The sequence below is a fragment of the Babylonia areolata genome, chromosome 9 (genome assembly GCF_041734735.1).
Source record: "Babylonia areolata isolate BAREFJ2019XMU chromosome 9, ASM4173473v1, whole genome shotgun sequence".
Taxonomy (NCBI): domain Eukaryota; kingdom Metazoa; phylum Mollusca; class Gastropoda; order Neogastropoda; family Buccinidae; genus Babylonia; species Babylonia areolata.
The window spans coordinates 11943742-11962767 of record NC_134884.1 but is presented as its reverse complement, the minus strand read 5'-3'; the positions used below and the strand labels follow the sequence as shown (position 1 = coordinate 11962767).

Here is a 19026-nt window from a genome sequence, read left to right as displayed (position 1 = left end):
GAGGCCACAACCCTCCCCTCCTTGAGTTTTGGAGGTACGGGGGGTTTCTGGGCACTCCCACCAGCCCGAGGGGCAGGCAGACGAGAGGCGGGATGAGGGGGGCCAGGGGATGGGGGGGGGACGGGAGGCGGACACTGTGCCTCCGCCCAAGGCTTTCCGCCCCCACCCAGCAGCCCCTGAGGACCGCCATACAGGATGGGAAGGGGTGGATACAGCGCCTCCACCCAAGGCCAACGGTTCTATCGATGTGGGTAAGTCGTCCGTCTGCGTCCCTGTGGACGTCGTCTGAATTGCAACGTCCACCTTCCTGGTTCTGACGACAGAAGCGTAAGACGCCTTAGGCAATGCGGCTTCCACTTGTTTACGTGCCTCAAAGAAAGATATTTTCTTCTCCGTCTTCACCTTCTGGGTTTCTTTTTCTTTCTTCCAGGCGGGGCAGTCTTTAGATGAGGACGGGTGGCCGCCTCCGCAGTTCGCACAACGGGCTGGACTGACACATTCGCCCTGGTGCGCCGCCTTTGAACAGGTGCCACACGCCTCTTCCTCCTTGCAGCGGTCCCGCACGTGTCCGAATTTCTGGCACTTGAGAGGACGGCACATACAGACTTACGTTCACCTGCAAGTATCTGACTCGTATGTCCTTGGGGACATTCGGGCAGCAGAAGGTGAGGAAAAATGTGTTGGTCGGGACTCTGTCCGACCCCTTCCTTACTGTCACCCTGTAAACGTCGGTCACTCCCTGAGAGGACAGCTCGCTCTTGATCTCTGCTTCAGATACTCCTCTCAACTCCGGGCATCTGATGACCCCCTTCGAACAGTTCAGTCCTTTGTGAGGGGAAACCTTCACCGCCCTATCCACAAAAGTGGTCGCTTTAAGCAGAAGCTGTGTCTGCCTTTTTGATGCTGTCTCCACCAGAAATGCTCCGCTCCTCAGCCTCTTGACAGATTTCAGTGAGCCTGCCAGACACTGGAAGCCCTTCTGGATAGTGTAGGGGCTGAGAGCCAAAAAGGGCTTGTCGTCATCAGTGCCCTCCACCACAAGCCACGACGGCCAATATCCAGAGGTCTCACCGACCTCTGAATCGGGAGTCCGAATCGTCAGTTCCTGGTCTCCTCCTTTTCCCAAGTTTAGGGGGGTGTATTTGGTTGGAAGCCATGGTTTTTATAACTGTAAATTCATCCCTCCCTTACCCACCCACTATGGGGTCCAACTTAGGGGCCAGGGTCAAGGGAACACCAGCATGACCCCTTCCAGGTTTCGGGAGGGATATACGACCAACAGTTTAGTTCCAACGCGTTCCCCCCCGATCATGCCCAGCTCCCGGGGACAGTGAACCGAGCACTAAGGGGGTTATCGCTAGCCTCCAAACTGCCAGTCTTGACCCAACCCAATGTAGGGGTAGCCGATTGACAATGTGTACCGCCTGTCTTAGGAGAGGTCCGAACCAAAGGGATGTGTTGAGAACAGCGTGCTCTCTCAATCCCCAGGATCTCATTCCCCTCCATCACAGGTCGCGCCGCACGGTAAACACGGCGGGCCTGAAGAAGGCCGCAGAGAAAAAAGAATGTGGAAAAGAAGGCTTGATGGGGAGCTGAGGACAGAAAAGAGGTGGTAAAAAGACGAATAGAGAATAGCGAAAGGGACAGTGGGTCACGTTTAGTTTGGGCCTCACTCACGACCTGTTCAGCATGGGAAGCCCTATCAGTGGTGTCAGTACAAAAACCACCACTATTCAGCCTGAACAGCTACAATGGCTATGTAGGCTGTCAATTAAGACCTGGGACTAGAGCAGTAAACCCCCAGAAGCACTGACGCCCCCGCCTACATAGCTCGCTCGATCACTGGCCACTAAGCCTCCCGACTACGACAAGGTAGTGACCCCCCGGGAGGGGGTCAAGGGAACACCAGCTTGACCCCCTCCAGGTTTCGGGAGGTTCTTTATGGATGTCATTATGTAGAGGTGGAAACAGACTTTTTTGTTGCACAAAAATTATTATCTTGACTTTACATGCCTGAACAGTTACCTACAATCAACCTAATTGGAAACAAAAGCCCAGAAGCAGAATCTACACTCATTTTCCTTCACAAAAACGTTCACTTTCTTTCTGTATTGCCCATAGCTTTTGTGCTAGAATGTTTTGTGATTTATCACCCCCGAATCCTCAAAATTCCCTGGCAAGGGGAGAGCACTTTTTTACAAAATTATCTGGCACTGAACTGGTTAACTGAGTATTTTTACATTCACATGCATTGTAATGTGATGTTTATATAAATAATGTTCACATACCCCTTCATAAGGGGCCTAGGCCTATACATGAATAAACCATCTGGAATCTGTCAGCTGAAATATTGCTCCTGTGATAATTGAAACCCTGAACTTCCTCCAGCTACACACCATGTATGTTTTCTTTCTACTTTTGTTCTTCGTTTTCATTACTCTGTTAGGATGGGTGTTAAGTCCAACACTTCTCGCTTTCCAGCTGACTGTTGTCTTTAATGTCCTTTTGGTGTTCAAGAGTAAGGCACTGACATCCACAAAATTGCAGCCTTCTAGCTGGTCTGTCAGTCCCAATACAAGCCCTCTTGACTGGTATGAAGTGGCTCTCCTCATCACTTAATCATGACAAGGAAGAGAATGGGCGAAATCACATTGCCCTGCCACCCTGTCTTTAACCTGGAACCACTTGGAACCACTTGCTTTGTTGCCCATCGTTAAGCACACAGCACTGACTGTTGGTGTACATGTCCTTCACGATGTTAGAAATCCTTATGCTCCACAGCAAGAGAGGATACTATCAAAGGCTTTTATGAAGTCAATGTACTTAATGAAGACTGAGTTCCATTTAAGTGACTGTTCAACTATGGTGTGCAAAACAAATATTTGGTCTGTGCATTCCCTTCCACTTCTGAATCCTGTTCTCTCAGGATCTCCTAGATGGATTGTCTCATTCTTTGTAGCAAGGCTCTACAAAGTATCTTCCTCAGTACTGATAGTGGACCGATGCAGCTCTAGCTGCCATACACCGACGGGCCCCCATTCTTAGTAACTTCACAATATCTTTCTTCCTAGATTCCAGGAACTTTCTCCTTTTTCCACACTTTGTTGTTCGGTCTCGGCACTCAGTAAGGTCTGCCTTCAGCATGTCTGTAGTAATTACATCAACGAATGTGATTTTTTACACTGTTCTGGTGTCATCTCTTTCAGCTGCTGACTGTACATCCATTGCTGAACTATCTGTGTACTCTCTCTTGTCCCTCCCAACGCTCCTCCTTACAGTGGTGTTCTTCTTTCTGTTTGTCTCTACAGATAACTGCCTTTCTTCCTCTTTCTCTGTGAGTGGGCACAGTTTTGACACCCTCCTGTCTTCAGCTGACAGGTACTCTCTGAGATCCATTCTATTTTCTGTCTTCTCTTGTAGCCTAGTACATTTCTGCTAGTATCAAAGAATGTTTTGCACATTGTCACAAAGGGCACTGATGCCATCTGCTGGTGTGTCTTCCACTCCAGGACTTGAAAGCTGTTGTTCAGTTCCAGGATGACATGGGTCTTTACTGCTGGGAAATTCAGTCTGGCTGAGTCAAAGAGTCGTTCGCTGTTTTTCTTCATTGTCCTATTCAGCTTCATCTGTATCTTGCACAGCACAAGGTGGTGGTCACTGCCAGCATCTGCACCTCTCAGCGCTCTGGTATCTTTCATGGACCTCCTCCACTTTTGGTCGAAGGTGATGTAGTCTATTTGAATGCTGATACTCCCACCAGTCCATTTTATTGACACATGTCTATAAATCGTTGCCCACTGTTGTTTCTCTCTTGAACTCCTTCTTGCCCCATGTGGGATTCACGTCCAAGGTTGTCTGATCCAACCTTGGCACTGAAGTCCCCCATTATGAGAATGTCATATTGGGATGTTTCATCAATCTGTTCTTGAAGGTTGCTGTAAAAAAAAAAAAAAGGGGGTCTTTTTCCTCTTCTGTAGCTTGTTGTGTGGGCACATAGCATTGTACAATAGCGATTTCTGCATACTTAGAAGAAAAAAAACTGGATCTAATAATTTGAGTGTTGACCAGCTCCCAACTCTGGAAAGTCTTCTTGGCTTTCTTGTCCATGATGATTCCAACTCCTTCCTGATGCTGGCTGAGTGCCCTGAATAGCACACTGTCTCTCCCTGAACTAAGGGTCATGATGCCCAAGTCTGTCCACCTCATTTCATTGATTCCAAGAATACTTACCTTGTATCTCTCTGACTCCTTCACAATCTGCCATGTTCTTCCAGTTCCATACATTGTCCACATGTTCCATGTTGCCACTCACATTTGTTGTTTAAATTTTCACCAAGGACTCTGTGGAAGCAAAAACTTCCTTTCCAATTTCATCCCTGCTCTTTATATAAGGTATTACTGCTTCAGCCCCTGGCTCATCACCCAAGATTTGACAATTTTCGGAAAATGTTGGCGGCTTTTTTCTGTAAAGGGTTGCTAGTTCCATGCACAACCCTCTTCCTTTCTCATCCTGGAACTTGAACCAGGCAATGGTGAAGTTTTATCAAGCAGTTTAGCAAAGAAGGGTGACATGTACTGTGCCACTCCAAGGAATTGCTGTGATACATAAATATTCTTAGTAGATTCTTGATTTCTGCAGTTTTAGGTATGATGTTCACCATCTGCATTATGTTGAAAAAATCTGATGTCAGAGCTTGATATTGGGAATATTTTCTTAAAAGCCTTAGCATATTGCTCTGGTGACTTTCATCAGCTGTTGAAATAGGAAATTAAGAACTCACAATGAGAAGGCTTCCCTGAAGATCAAACGCATAACATGTTCTGTAACAACAGTGTAAATATGCTTTCCAGCATCTGAAAGCACTTAACAATAACAAAATAAATACACATCAGTCATAAACACACTAAACCCCCTATCCCCATGTATCCACACACACATAAACACAAACACTTTGCACAGGGAAAAAAAGTAGAAACAAAGAACAAAGGGTAGGGGATGGAGTGCCTTGAAAAAAGGCGTTCTTGAAAAGAAAGTTATTCTGTGACACAATAAGGCAGTGAGTTCCAGGTTGAATAACTAACAACCTGAACACTCTCCAACCATGTTTCTCTCTGCTGCAATGTGAAGACATATTGTTCTTGTATTTTGATACAAATAAGCCAGCTGCTATTCAAGCTGATGCTTCTGAACAGGTCCTTGGTTCAGCCCTCATATGGGATGGTAAACTAGTTGCATTAGACTGTCACTCCTTCAACGAGGATTTGTTGTCTAAGAACACAGAAGAATAAGACTGAATTGAGTTAGAACTTACCTTTGTAACCTGGCTGACAATCTGTGACCATCTGCTGCAGTCCTGTTCCTTCAGGGTCTTGAAAAGAGACATGACCACACCTAGTCTGTTCTGCATAACAGTAACAAATGACATAACCAATATATTTATAACAATTGTATACAAAGGCTGATCCAAAAATTTTGTCAGTTTCAATGTCATTTCTGAACTGTTTTTAAAGAATTATTTTTCCTTGTTTTGACTTTGCACTATCATTATGCACAAAATTAGAACAACATTTCTTGTTCATTTGTATCATGTCATTAAATGCGTGTTGTATCTAGCAGTGTGTCTGAAAAATGGATCCCACCACAGAGGAGCTCTGATGTTGTCTTTAATATGCTAATTTCTTTTAGATAATCCAATCAAAATTCATACCTATTTCATAGTTGTATAAGGACTCTTTAGGAGACAAGTGTGTGCCATACTGGACAGTTTACCACTGATTTGATAGTTTCAAACAAGGAAATAACAAATTTTCTTAAAATTCCAGTCCAAAAACTATACAAGATACAGAAGCAAAGCAAACATTTTTGTGATTAAAAATGAATATAGATTCTAAAATCAGTCTTTTATTTTAACGATTTGGTTGGGTTACTGCTGCAGTGCTTTGCCTGGCTTGTAGCATGCTCAACAAAATGTCCAACTCTGTGCTCAAGCTATGCAATCAAGTGCACTAAAACAACCAAAATCGTTTTCTTTGGCTGATGCTTCGAAATAATTGATGCATCAACTCAAAGAAGAAGACAGTGATTAACTTTTATCAGACTATTCGATAGAAAATAAAGGGAGCAATGAAAAGACAGGCCAAAATATGACGATGAAATGAAATGAAATTATGGTGCTTAGAGCCTCGCCGACCACTAAGGCCATCTCAAGGCTATCGCCGCGTCAATAACTACTACAAGGATAAAAAAACAACCAATTAAAACGAGTCACCACTTCAAACTTTCCACCCCAAAGTTAAAAAAAAACTTCCATAGTTTAAAACCTTCAAATCTGGTTAAAAATGTTCACTTCTTTTAAGAAGTCCATCAGCGCCCACGGAGGGACATCACGAAACAAAGTCTTCAAAGAAACCGCCGTGTAATGTCTGCGTCTAACGTCATGCAGATCCCAACAGTCAAGGAGCACGTGTTTCACGGTGAGAGGCTCATCACAGGGAATGCATCGAGGGGCCTCTTCCCCCCTTCAACAAGTAAGAATGAGTAAAAAAAAAGTGTGCCCCGTTCGCAGTCTGCACAGCACAGACTCCTCCTTTCTGTTCTTCACCCCCGAAGGGAGGGTCTCTTTTAGGTCTGGACGGATCTGGAAGAGCTTGTTGTCCGTCTGGGTGTTCCACTCCTCTTGCCAAAGATCCTTAACGTAAGTGTTCACCTTCCGCTTCATGTCTGTGTATGGTACAAAGGATCTGGATAATTCTTTCTTTACAGCGTTCCTGGCCAGCAGGTCCGCCCTTTCGTTACCACGAATGCCAACATGTCCGGGAACCCAGGCCAACACAACCTCGTATCCTTTCTTCGTTGCGAGAGTAAAATCTTCAAAAAATTCCAGCAGTTTGGGATGAGTGATATTCCTGCAGGCGATCGCCTCCAGGGCTGACAAGGAGTCGGAAAAGATCATGAATCTCTTTTGTTTCGAAGAGAGAACCATTTTTACCGCCAGAACCAGTGCGGTCAGTTCCGCAGTGTACACCGAGCTGTCAGACAGGATGTGTTCCGTTGAGGGCCAGTCGGAAAGGCGGAACAGAACGCAGATGCAGCGACTCCGTCCTGACTTGGAACCGTCAGTGAAGATACTTTGAAAAGTGGGGAATTTGTGGCAGAGTTCCGAAAAGTAAGTTCTGTAGGCCAGAGAACTGGTGGAGTCTTTACGGTATGAGGCCAGATCGAATCGGACCTCAGGTGTTGTAAAGGTCCACGGAGGGCTGTCAGGGAACTTGGAGAAATCTGAGATGCCACCGACATCCAGATCGGCATTTTCTAAGTGCAGCTGAATGCGGAGTCCGAGAGGAGGTATGCAGTTTGGGTTGTCTTTAAATTTCTTACTGAAAGGGTTGTTGAATACAGCGTCGTAAGCAGGGTTTGTAGGTTCAGAAAACAATTTCAAATAATAGTTTAGGGTCAGCTTCAGTCTGCGGTTGGAGAGAGGCGGTTCCCCTGCCTCTGCGTACAGGCTGTGCACAGGGGTGGTGCGGAAAGCACCTAAGCTGAGATGGAGCCCTTGGTGGTGTACAGGGTCCAACAGTTTCAGGTAAGACGGTCTGGCCGAGCCGTATACTACACTTCCGTAATCTAGTTCGGACCGGACCAGGGCTCTGCAGAGGTGCAAGAGAGTTCTCTTATCAGCACCCCAGTCCGTGTGTGCCACAACTCGAATGATGTTCAGGGCTTTTTTGCAAGATATTTTCAGCTGTTTAATATGGCTGAGGAAGTTCAGCTTCTGATCAAAGATGACCCCTAAAAATTTGGCTTCCTTGACCGCCGGGATGGTGGATTTTCCCAGACGGATTTCAGGGTCCGGATAGAACTGGCGAAAATTATGAAAATGGATGCATTCAGTTTTGGAGGACGAAAATGTGAAGCCATTCTCCTCTGCCCAACACTGGATTTTGTTGACGCAGAGCTGAAGCCGTCGCTGGATGCTGGCATACGTGCTGCCAGTTGCATATAAGGCAAAATCGTCCACGAACAGCGAGCTGTCCGATCCTTTCTGAACGGATTGAACGATGTCATTAATTTTGATGCTGAAAAGAGCCGGCGACAGGATGCTCCCTTGCGGGACACCCAGCTCCTGCTCGTGAATGTCGGACAGGGTGGTGCTGACCCTCACCTGGAATTGTCTGTCTTGCAAAAAATTGTGGATGAACTGGGGCAGGTGTCCTCGGAAGCCGAGCTTGTGCAGGTCCGAGAGGATTCCAAATTTCCACGTGGTATCGTAAGCTTTCTCCAAGTCAAAAAATATGGCCACCACATGCTGTTTATTTACAAAGGCATTTCTTACAATGGTTTCCAGACGAACCAGATGGTCAACGGTAGAGCGATGCTTGCGGAAACCGCACTGTTCTTTCGCCAGAAGGCCGTCGGTCTCTAGTTTCCACATCAGCCTACCGTTGACCATCTTCTCCATCAGTTTGCAGATGCAGCTGGTCAGTGCTATTGGGCGGTAGTTGGAGGGGTTCGAGGGGTCTTTTCCCGGTTTCGGCAGCAGGATTATGAGGGCTTTCCGCCAGGAGGGTGGAAAAAAGCCTGTGACCCAGATGTGGTTATAAACTTTAAGCAGGGTGTCCAGACAGGTTTCGGGAAGATGCTTTAAGAGTTTATAATGGATCCATTCCTGGACAGGAATCCGTACAGGTCTGAAGGGCAGATTTAAGTTCATTCATTGTGAAAGGAAGGTTGTAATTCTCTGTGTTGTCGGAAGAGAAGTTACAGGGTGTTTTTTCTGACAGGTTTTTGGTTTTAAGAAACCGAGCAGATTTGTTAGCAGATCTCGAGTTCTGTTCAATTGTGGAGGCAAGCAAATTGGCAACTGCTTTCTTCTCTGTGACCAGAGCGTCTGAAAGTTTAAGATGATGAAAGGTTGGGCATACGTTTTTGCCCTTAATTCTTTTTAAAACCCTCCACACTTTCTTCTTGGGTGTGTTGGAGGTTAAGGAAGAGCAAAAATCTCTCCATGATTTTCTCTGGCTCTTTTTAAAAACATACCTGGCTTTCGCCCTCAGCTGTTGATGGGTTCGAACGCTATCGGTCTCCGGTCTCTGAAAGACGCGTCGCCGCGCTCTCTTCCGAGACTTACGGGCCTCCCGACATTCCACGTTGAACCAGGGCGTTCTTGGCACCTGAGGCTTGGAGGTAGACGATGGGACTGCTGCTTTGGCGCAATCTAAAACGATCCGAGTCAGAGTGTCAGCAGGGTCCTTGCTTTTCAATACTGTTTCTTCCTGCAGCTCCGCTCTTATCTTCGTGGTAAAAAAACTCCAGTCTGCTTTGTCATAGTTCAGGCGGTCAGGCAGAGAGTCACCTTCTCCATCTGTGGGGCGGAGAACAACAGGAAAGTGGTCACTCCCGTGCAGATCGTCGTGCACTTTCCACTCGTAGTCCAGGACCAACGATGGATCGCAGACCGACAGATCTAAACACGAGAGCTTTCCAGAGGACAGATGAAGGTAAGTGGGTGACTTGTCGTTAAGACAGCACAAGTCCATGTCGGAAAGGTTTTCCAAGAGAAGACCTCGGGCTGATGTCATCTCACTTCCCCAATGTGGGGAGTGTCCATTGAAGTCGCCCAACAGTAAAAACGGACGTGGGAGCTGGTCGACCAGGTTCATGAGGTCCTGCTTCAGAACACGGACGGCAGGAGGAAGGTACAGAGAGCAGACAGTGATGGTTTTCTCAAGTGTGACTCTGACTGCCACCGCCTGTAAAGGGGTGCTTAAAGGAACTGTACTGTATAAAAGGGACTCCCGTCAATCCCTCTTGCTTCGGTTGAGCGGGTTTAAAAACGGAGTTAAAACCAGAGAGAGATAAAACCTTGCCATCTCTTTGCAGAGTCTCCTGCAGCGCCAGCACTGAAGGTTTCAAAGCACGACAAAGCAGCTGGAGTGCCTGGAAATTGGTGTAGAACCCCCGGATGCCCCAGTGGATCACTGCCATTAAGAAGGTTAAAAAAAAATAAAGCAGCAGCCTAATCTATCGCTACCCCCTGCTCCTCTGCTTGCGGTGGCTGAAGGTTGGCCAAGATGGAGTACTTATTTTCAGAATTTAATTTTTCTGATTCCGACCAAGTCGGAATATCCACAACTTCGGCTCTTCCCGATCCCGCCAAGGCCGCAACCCTCCCCTCCTTGAGTTTTGGAGGTACGGGGGGTTTCTGGCCACTTCTGCCAGCCCGAGGGCCAGGCAGACGAGAGGCGGGGCGAGGGGGGCCGGAGGGGGGGGGGGGGGGCGGGAGGCGGACAACGTGCCTCCGCCTGAGGCTTTTCGCTCCCGCCCAGCAGCCCCTGAGGACTGCCACACAGGATGGGAAGGGGTGGACACGGCGCCTCCACCCAAGGCCAACGGTTCTAACGAAGTAGGAACGTCGTCCGTCTGCGTCCCTGTGGAAGTCGTCTGGACCGTGACGTCCACCATCCTGGATCTGACGACAGAGGCATACGACGCCTTAGACGACGCGGCCTCCACCTGTTTCATATCTTCTTTTCTGTCTTTACCTTCTGGATTTGTTTTTCTTTTTTCCAGGCGGGGCAGTCTTTCGATGAGGACGGGTGGCCACCTCCGCAGTTCGCACAACGGGCTGGACTGACGCAATCGCCCTGGTGAGCCACCTTTGAACAGGTGCCACACGCCTCTTCCTCCTTGCATCGGTCTCGCACGTGTCCAAATTTCTGGCATTTGAAACATCTTAGAGGGGACGGCACGTACAGGCTTACACTCACCATCAGGTATCCGACTCGAATGTCCTTGGGGACATTCAGGCAGCAGAAGGTGAGGAAGAATGTGTTGGTCGGGACTCTGTCCGACCCCTTCTTCACCGTCACCCTGTACACGTCGGTCACTCCCCTGAGAGGACAGTTCGCTCTTGATCTCAGCTTCAGACACTCCTCTCAACTCCGGGCATCTGATTACCCCCTTTGAGCAGTTGAGACCTTTGTGAGGGAAACCTTCACTGCCCTATCCACAAAAGTGGTCGCCTTGAGAAGAAGCTGTGTCTGCCTTTTTGACTCTGTCTGCACTAAAAACGCTCCACTCCTCAGCCTCTTGATGGATTTCAGCGATCCTGCCAGACACTGAAAGCCCTTCTGGATAGCGAAGGGGCTGAGAGCCAACAACGGCTTGTCGTCATCAGCGCCATCCATCACAAGCCACGACGGCCAAAATCCAGAGGTCTCAACGACCTCCGAATCTGAGCCCGAATCGTCTGTTCCTTGTCGTTGTCTTTTTCCAAATTTAGGGGGGTGTAATTGTTTGGAATTCATGTTGAAAAAATCGTAAATTCATCCCTCCCTTACCCACCCACCATGGGGTCCAACTTAGGGGCCAGGGTCAAGGGAACACCAGCATGACCCCTTCCAGGTTTCGGGAGGGATATACGACCAACAGCCTAGCTCCAACGTGTTCCCCCCCGATCATGCCCAGCTCCCGGGGACAGAGAACCGAGCACTAAGGGGGTTACCTTCGTTAGCCTCTAAACTGCCAGTCTTGACCCAGCCCCACGAAGGGGAAGCCGATTGACACACACGGGCCAATGTGTGCCGCCTGTCTTAGGAGAGGTCCCAGCCAAAGGGATGTGTTGAGAGCAGCGTGCTCTCTCAATCCCCAGGATCTCATTCCCCTCCATCACAGGTCGCGCCGCACGGCAAACACGGCGGGCCTGAAGAAGGCCGCAGAGAAAAAAGAATGTGGAAAAGAAGGCTTGATGGACAGAAAAGAGGTGGTAAAAAGAAGAATAGAGAATAGCGAAAGGGACAGTGGGTCACATTTAGTTTGGCCCTCACTCGCGACCTGTTCGGCATGTGAAGCCCTATCAGGGGCATCAGTACAACAACAAAAAAAACCACCACTTATTCAGCCCGAACAGCTACAATGGCTATGTGGGCCGTCAATTAAGACTTGGGACCAGAGCAGCAAACCCCCAGAAGCACCGATGCCCCCGCCGACATAGCTCGCTTGATCACTGGCCACCAAGCCTCCCGACCACGACAAGGTAGTGACCCCCCCGGGAGGCTCTTTTATCATGCAGAATGTTTTCAGAGTTGAAAGACATTTCACTGACCAGCATCTTCTTCACATCCCCATTTTCCCTTTGCAAGCAGCAACATGGGAATGTTGAGTTACCTTTCTGAACTACCTTACCTGATCAGGGAAACTATGTCTAATAACACAGAATCACAAATAATCCTTTATCTGTACCCTCTGTTCCCATGATAGAAGGCAATGTTGATGGGTTCCACAGTCTCCGCTCTGGGCAACATGTCGCAGCCACTGTAAACATCCATCTGGAGATAGCAAAGCCACTGTGTGGTCTGTGCTGTTCAGCGTGGGCTGTAACAAATCTGTAGAAGAGAGGGGAAAGGGGGGAAACAGTGATTAAATCAATGAGTATCAGTCTAACTGCATCAGATGTACACAGTGTCAGTGTTCCTTACAACCTTAAAACTGAGGGTCACTTTGACCACCATGTAAAAAATCTGAGGAATTTAGTCAAGTGTGAGGGGCACTTGTAAACTCAAAGAACAATTCTGTATCATATTCAACATTTCAATCAAATCGATGGCTGCCGGAAAAAGAGGGCGATAACCAGGGGGACAAAGGGGACGTTACCTACTTCCGGGAGGTTATCGGCCGTAGTTCTCTCATTTTCTCCGCATAGGCGGATAGTAGTTTGCACAGGACAGGAATGTCAGACCCCTGCCGGAGTCTGCACTAGTTGGGTCACGGTTAAGTATGTGTGATTAAATCAACATTTCAATCAAATCATTTTTGTCAAGTGTGTGTGTGGGGAGGGAGGGGGCGGGGCACTTTTAAACTCAAAGAACAATTATGTATCATATTCAATCAATTATTTTGTCAAGTGTGGGGGCACTTGTAAACTCAAAGAACAATTTTTGTATCATATTCAATCAGATCATATCATGGTTTCTCACTTGATCAATCTCTTGAGATCAAAAACTAAGAAAGCCATGCTAATAAAAACGAGTTTCTCTGCAACTGCCTTGACTGGAGATTTAAACAGCAAGTTCAGTCACTACTCCTGTTCTGCTACTATACTCATATGACTGTACAAAGAATTTGACGAATGCTCAACACCACACTGCACCAGCATATAAAACATCAGAAAACCAAGGCCAGGATTCAAACCACAGTGCCAAGGACATCCACACCAATAATTCATAGGAATCATCTGTAGAAGATCTTGAAGCCAAACACCAGAGACTCAACTTGCCATCTGCAAGTGCAAAAACGGAATGGGAAGAGTTAGACAAGAAAAAAATCTGAAAACTCGAAATGCTGACAGGAAAGAGCACCTTAGAACAAAAGTTAGCCACTTACAGAGATATTGTGTGTGCAACCTGGTGGGAAACCTATGGAGTGAAAGAACCAAAGACACCTTAAAATCCAGGCAACAATGAGAAATGGACAACATGCTAAATGCAAAAAGAAAGCTCAAGAAAAGGATGAAGACTGCTTAAGAATTTGAGAAGCAGGGCCTACAGAAACTTTGAAAAGACCTGAAAGCAAAGCACAGTGCCCTAGCCCTCAGTAAAGCAGAATCAGCAAGGAAGAAAAAGAGCAAAAAGAAGATGCAATACTGGTTCTTCTGGGACCCCTTTCAGTTTATCAGAAAACTGTTCGGGCAGCCCAAAGCATGGACACTCACAGTGGACAAAGAAACACTTCAGCAGCATCTAAGGAAAACATATTCCGATCCACAAAGCAAGAAACCACATCTCAAGGGTTTGGTTCATCCCAGGAAACCAGAAAATAAGTTCAGCAATAAACCACAAACCCTTGAGGAAGTACAGAATGTGGTCAAGAAAGCCTGGGCCAAATCATCACCAGGGCCAAACGGAATACTGTACCTGCTGTACAAGAAATGTCCTAAAGTCCTTGAGTGGTTGTGGTTCCACAGAGTGATAAGATTAGCATGGAGGAACCTGAAGATCAGCCACCAGTGGATGACTGCTGATGGCGTGTACATCCTGAAAGAGAAAAATTCAAGTACCATTTTTGGTACTTCAGACCAATATTCCTCCTGAACCTTTTCTGTCATGGCTGCATGACTGACAAAATACTTCACAGAAAATTAGTACCTGGATGTGTCAGTCCAGAAAGGCGGCATCCCAGGAGTTCCTGGTTGTGTAGAACATGCCACACTGATTTGGGATGCAATCCAAAGAGAAATGTCTCAAGAAAAAGGACCCAGACATGGTATGGTTTGATCTGGTGAAATGGGGGAAAGCAGAGGACCCTGTGTGCCTACTCTGCCATGGCAAACAAATGTGGAATGTGTCATCAGCGCATACAAAATGGTGTTATGCCAAGGATGGTACACATGAAGGCACAACCAAGTACTAAAAGAAATTGCACACGTGATGAGCACTGCCCATGGAGCACCCACACCACCAGAAGTTCCAGTAGAGTTCCTCTCTGCAGATAGCAAAAAAGTCTGACCAGGAACAGTTGTAACATCCAAAGCACTGAAACATGGGCTGCTGGATGGTGCCGAAGATAGGGAATGCACAGATGGCCTACCAGAGGGGAAGAAACACCCAAAAATCATCAGCAAGAGCAGCATGAGAATTGTACTCATAGTACTCCACTCCAAGGCAACGAAACAAGCAATTCTTACTGAGCTCACTGTGCCACATGAAAGATGAATGGAGGACGCCCACATCCACAAGACCAAGAAGTTTGCTAATCTTGCCAGCAGCCTAAGAGAATCTGGCTTCCAAGCCAAAGTCCTCGCCATAGAGATTGGTGCTAGAGGGTTTGTAAGCACACCTGCCTACAGCTTCATGAAAGAGCTCTTGATTTCTGGCAGAGAGTGGACAAGGGCTCTCAAGGAAATGGCAGAAGCAGCAGAAAAGAGTTCCAGCTGGATCTGGTCGAGAAGGAATGAAAGTTAACTTCATAAGTATTAAATTTCTCGACTTAAACTAGGCGTACAATGGCAAACTAGGCATACAATGGCTTGGTGGTTAAAACATATGCCAGAAAGGTGACTGTCCTGAAGTGGCAACCACCCTGGAGGTGCAGGTTCGAACCTGCTGAGGACCAGGTTGGAAAAAAAAAAGGCAGCAATAGAAGGGCATTCAGGATCATGACCTGGGTGTGGCCCAGCCCCCTTAGAGTGTAAGGAGTTAAGGGCCGAAACACTTGACTGAGGGGGGCTTCTTCTCTGAAGACTTTGTATTGTCCAGCTCTCCCTAGAGTTTATCACTACATAGTGCAAACTCCCCATGTAATGGGCTCAAAGCATCGTACATGAAACAAAACATATACCATTGTGTATATAACATACCTCTGTACATGAAAAAACAACACATATATGTGTATCTACACACCAAGACAATAAGTAAAATTGCAGATATGAACAATCACACACACACACACACACACACACACACAAACAACAAATATACCTTACACACAATGACACAAAGGGGGCTTTATTGTATAAATGTCTAGCCTTGGGATGGAGTATGTCAGAGAGGGAGATTCCGATATTCCAATTCAGATGTTTTATTCATAAAGGCCATGGCCCCTTAGAAGGGGGTACAAATGCAGATACAAAAGTTGCACACTGATCAAGAGGAGTTTATAATAAATACACACTACGCAATTCAAATGCTCTGAGTAAATATGCAGCAAACTGTTTTAAAACAGTTTCATTCGTGGAGGACGTTAACAATATAAGCTTGAATAAACAAGGCAGTTCATAGTATTTTTGTGGAATAGACTGCTGTCGAATATCTTTTAATCCTGGACAATTTATCACAAAATGGACTTCATCTTCTGTTGATTCTTTATACAATAGACATAGAAAATTACCAGTGTTAGAATACCTATAGTGATATTTATGAACAATAACATCTGAGACACCAAATCAAAATTTTGTCATTATATTCTTTAATTGTCTACATATATACAATGACAAATAAAGTGGAAGACTATGACAGTTATTTATCATTCTATATATATTAAATCTTTCACTGTTTTCAACATGGGATTTCCACATTTGCCATCCACAATCGATTAGACTTTCACGGAACACACAAATAAAAAGATTTGCATCTGCAAGTGCAACACCCCGATTGATCCATACATCACCAAATCCACTTTCACACAGCTTAATTCTAACACTTGAAACTCAGTTCCTCTTTCCCCTGTTATCTAATTCTAACATTTTGTAAGCCCTATAAGGTCATCTGTGATCATCCATCTGTGTTAATTCCAACCAGTACTGAATACATCTAACAGCAGACAATAATGATATTGGAAATCTATGAGTCTCACCGTAGACAAGATCATTAGGTGTTTGCAGCGAGACTCCCAAGAATTTTTTCAAACCGAATAAATGAATTTTCTGACAACGTACAGTGGCAACATCAAGACCCCATAATTCTGATCCATACTGCATTATAGGCTGTATTTGCGCATCAAATTTTTTTAAGAAGAATATCAAGGATTCGTTTTGTACCGATGATAATTTCTTCATAACACATAACAGTGTGTTTTTTGCTTTGCTTGCGAGATTTTTACAAGCAAAAGTAAAACTTAACATGTAGAGAAATACACACCTAGATACTTGTATACATTTTCTACAGGCATTAAGATTCCATAAATGTCTGTCTTTCACTTACAGATAAGTACCCTCCCTTACTAAATACAACTGTTACTTTTATCCAAATTCACATTCAACTGAAGAGCAGTAGCGGCTCAACACAGGCTGTTTAACTGATTTTGCAACCCAATCACTGTTTCTGATATCAACACATCATCCGCTAAAAGAAGAATGAAAATTTCCAAAACTCATTTGTGAATATAAATTTGTGTCTTCCAGAGTTGTAACTTCTACTGTCAACTCATTTATAAATAAAGAAAACAAAACTAGACTACAAAGATCGCCTTGTTTTGACACCAGATATACAGTTGATATATTCTGTTAGAGCAGCACCACATCACACCCTTGAATAAACATGGAAGAAAATGAGTTAATCAATTCTTGCTAGGATTCCATCCTTGGCTGCATTTTCACATCTTGATGTGCTTTTGACACACTGAAAATATGCTGCCCTTGTTCTGAAATTAGTGCAAAGCAGAAGTATACAACCCTGTCTTGCAAAACTTTACCAGCGTTTCACAAGCTTCTGACTGTAGAATCCGCAACACACACACACACACCTGACTAAACGCTTTGATTATTGTGTCATATGATAAGGTGAAGTGAACGTTTCAATGTTTGGAAAAAGTGTTGCACATGAGAGGTAATACTTGTTGATAAAAGTGAGTTCATACCGCATGTGTGATGGTGCACACTGCTGAATAGTCTCCCAATGTTAGATCAATGTTGGCACAGAATTCAAACAAGCAGTCTCTTCTTCTCAAGGAAGTTTATGGCATGAAATGTACTGGACGCATTCTTACCAACAGTGCACATGTGGAGATTAAGATATCAGGATTTTCTTCCGTGAAGAAAAATGCAGATTTGCTCAATCTCTCCATCACCTTTAGGCTGATCAGACGTTTCTTGGTTTTCTTTGCTCCTCTTGCATCTGATAGTGGTCTCGAGAAATCTGGTCACCTGTAAACTCATCAATCCTCTCTGTTGGATGTCTTCACCGAAGGCATCCTTCTTTTTCTTTCTGGTGTTAAGCTGAGAAAGGTCAGACACCTCACTGGCTCTTTTCAGCAGTTTGATCCCAAGGCCAGTTTTCTTCTGTGTCTCAGAATTGTTTCCAACAACAAATGCAAGATTTTTTTTTTTTGGGGGGGGGGGGGGGGGGGGGGTTGGGTTGGGTTTTTTTTTTTACCCCTTTACTTCTTGATGGCATTGACCTTAGTTTTGAAGTTGCTGAACGAGAAATACAGTTTTCTTTTTTAATTGGTCTGTCATGCGGTCCTTCAGTTTCTGTTTGGAGTTAGATGTTTTTTCACTATCCATTCAGCACCTCAGCTTTCCTGCTGCTATCCTTTTGCAGGGTTTGTTTGTTCTGTATACAGCTTTTCTCAATGTTCAGTGAACTACATGTTTGCTCTGATGTTCATCTGGATGAGGTCGGTAATTGATAAAGTTCATCAGGGGCTGTTGGTGCTGTTCCTTTTCTTTGGACTGCACTTTTTATTTTATCAATTATTGGCCTGCTTGTTGTGCTGCTTTCTTTTCATTACTCTGGTTTTTCTTTCTGCATGCGTCCCTTATTTATCTTTTCTTTTTTTTTTTTAGTTACAGTTTCTGCCTGTCTTAATTTTTGCTGTCTCCATTTTTTTTTTTAATTTTCAAATGTGTCCTTATCTATTGTAAGAACAGGCTTTGGTGTCTTTGATTAATCTTTGTTCCATCTGTTCTGCATGGCATCTTTGCACCCTTTGGAAGGAATGAAGAAATGTTCTTCTCAATCCTGGATAGTCATAAAGATTTTCTGCTATTTTTGTGCATCTTCATATTTCTCTTTTAACCTTCACCGTACTTGGTTATTTTCCCACTTATCCATATTTTGTGGGTCTCACAGACCCACACTCGCTAAAGAAGGAATCCAGAGCTTACCCCCTATTCATACATCGTGGGTCTGACAGACCCATACAAATTAATGTGGGCTTTTCCAACTTCAATAGACTGAGCAACACGTTCCTGTCATCAGATCTCTTCCCACCCCTCTTCCGGCCAATCAATAGCAGCCTCTGTATGTGTGTGTCTGTGTCTGTGTGTCTGTGTGTGGCAGCCTCTGTATGTGTGTGTGTGTGTATGTGTGGCAGCCTCTGTATATATATATATATATATATATATCTATATATATATATTTGTGTGTGTGTGTGTGTGTGTGTGTATTTGTGTGCGTGCGCGAGCGTGTAAGTATACACGTCAGGAGAGCTCTGTGCGCGCGCGCATGTGTGTGTGTGTTCGTGTGTGTGTAGAGGATGAGGTATGTGTGTGTTTGCATGTGTACTGTAGGAGCAACGGAATATTGGAATGT

The 19026-nt window shown here is 45.3% G+C and overlaps 1 protein-coding gene across 2 annotated transcripts in view; it reads right to left on the bottom strand.

The window, feature by feature from the left end:
• The window catches only part of LOC143285717 (uncharacterized), a 114010-nt gene that overhangs the window by 51418 nt on the left and 43566 nt on the right, over positions 1-19026 (bottom strand). For both annotated transcript variants that reach the window (XM_076593122.1, XM_076593123.1), the window contains exons 4-5: positions 12242-12384; positions 5313-5402 (exon numbers count right to left, since the gene is read on the bottom strand). In XM_076593122.1, coding sequence (XP_076449237.1) covers positions 5313-5402; positions 12242-12384 — 233 coding nt within the window. The remainder of the gene's footprint in view (positions 1-5312; positions 5403-12241; positions 12385-19026) is intronic.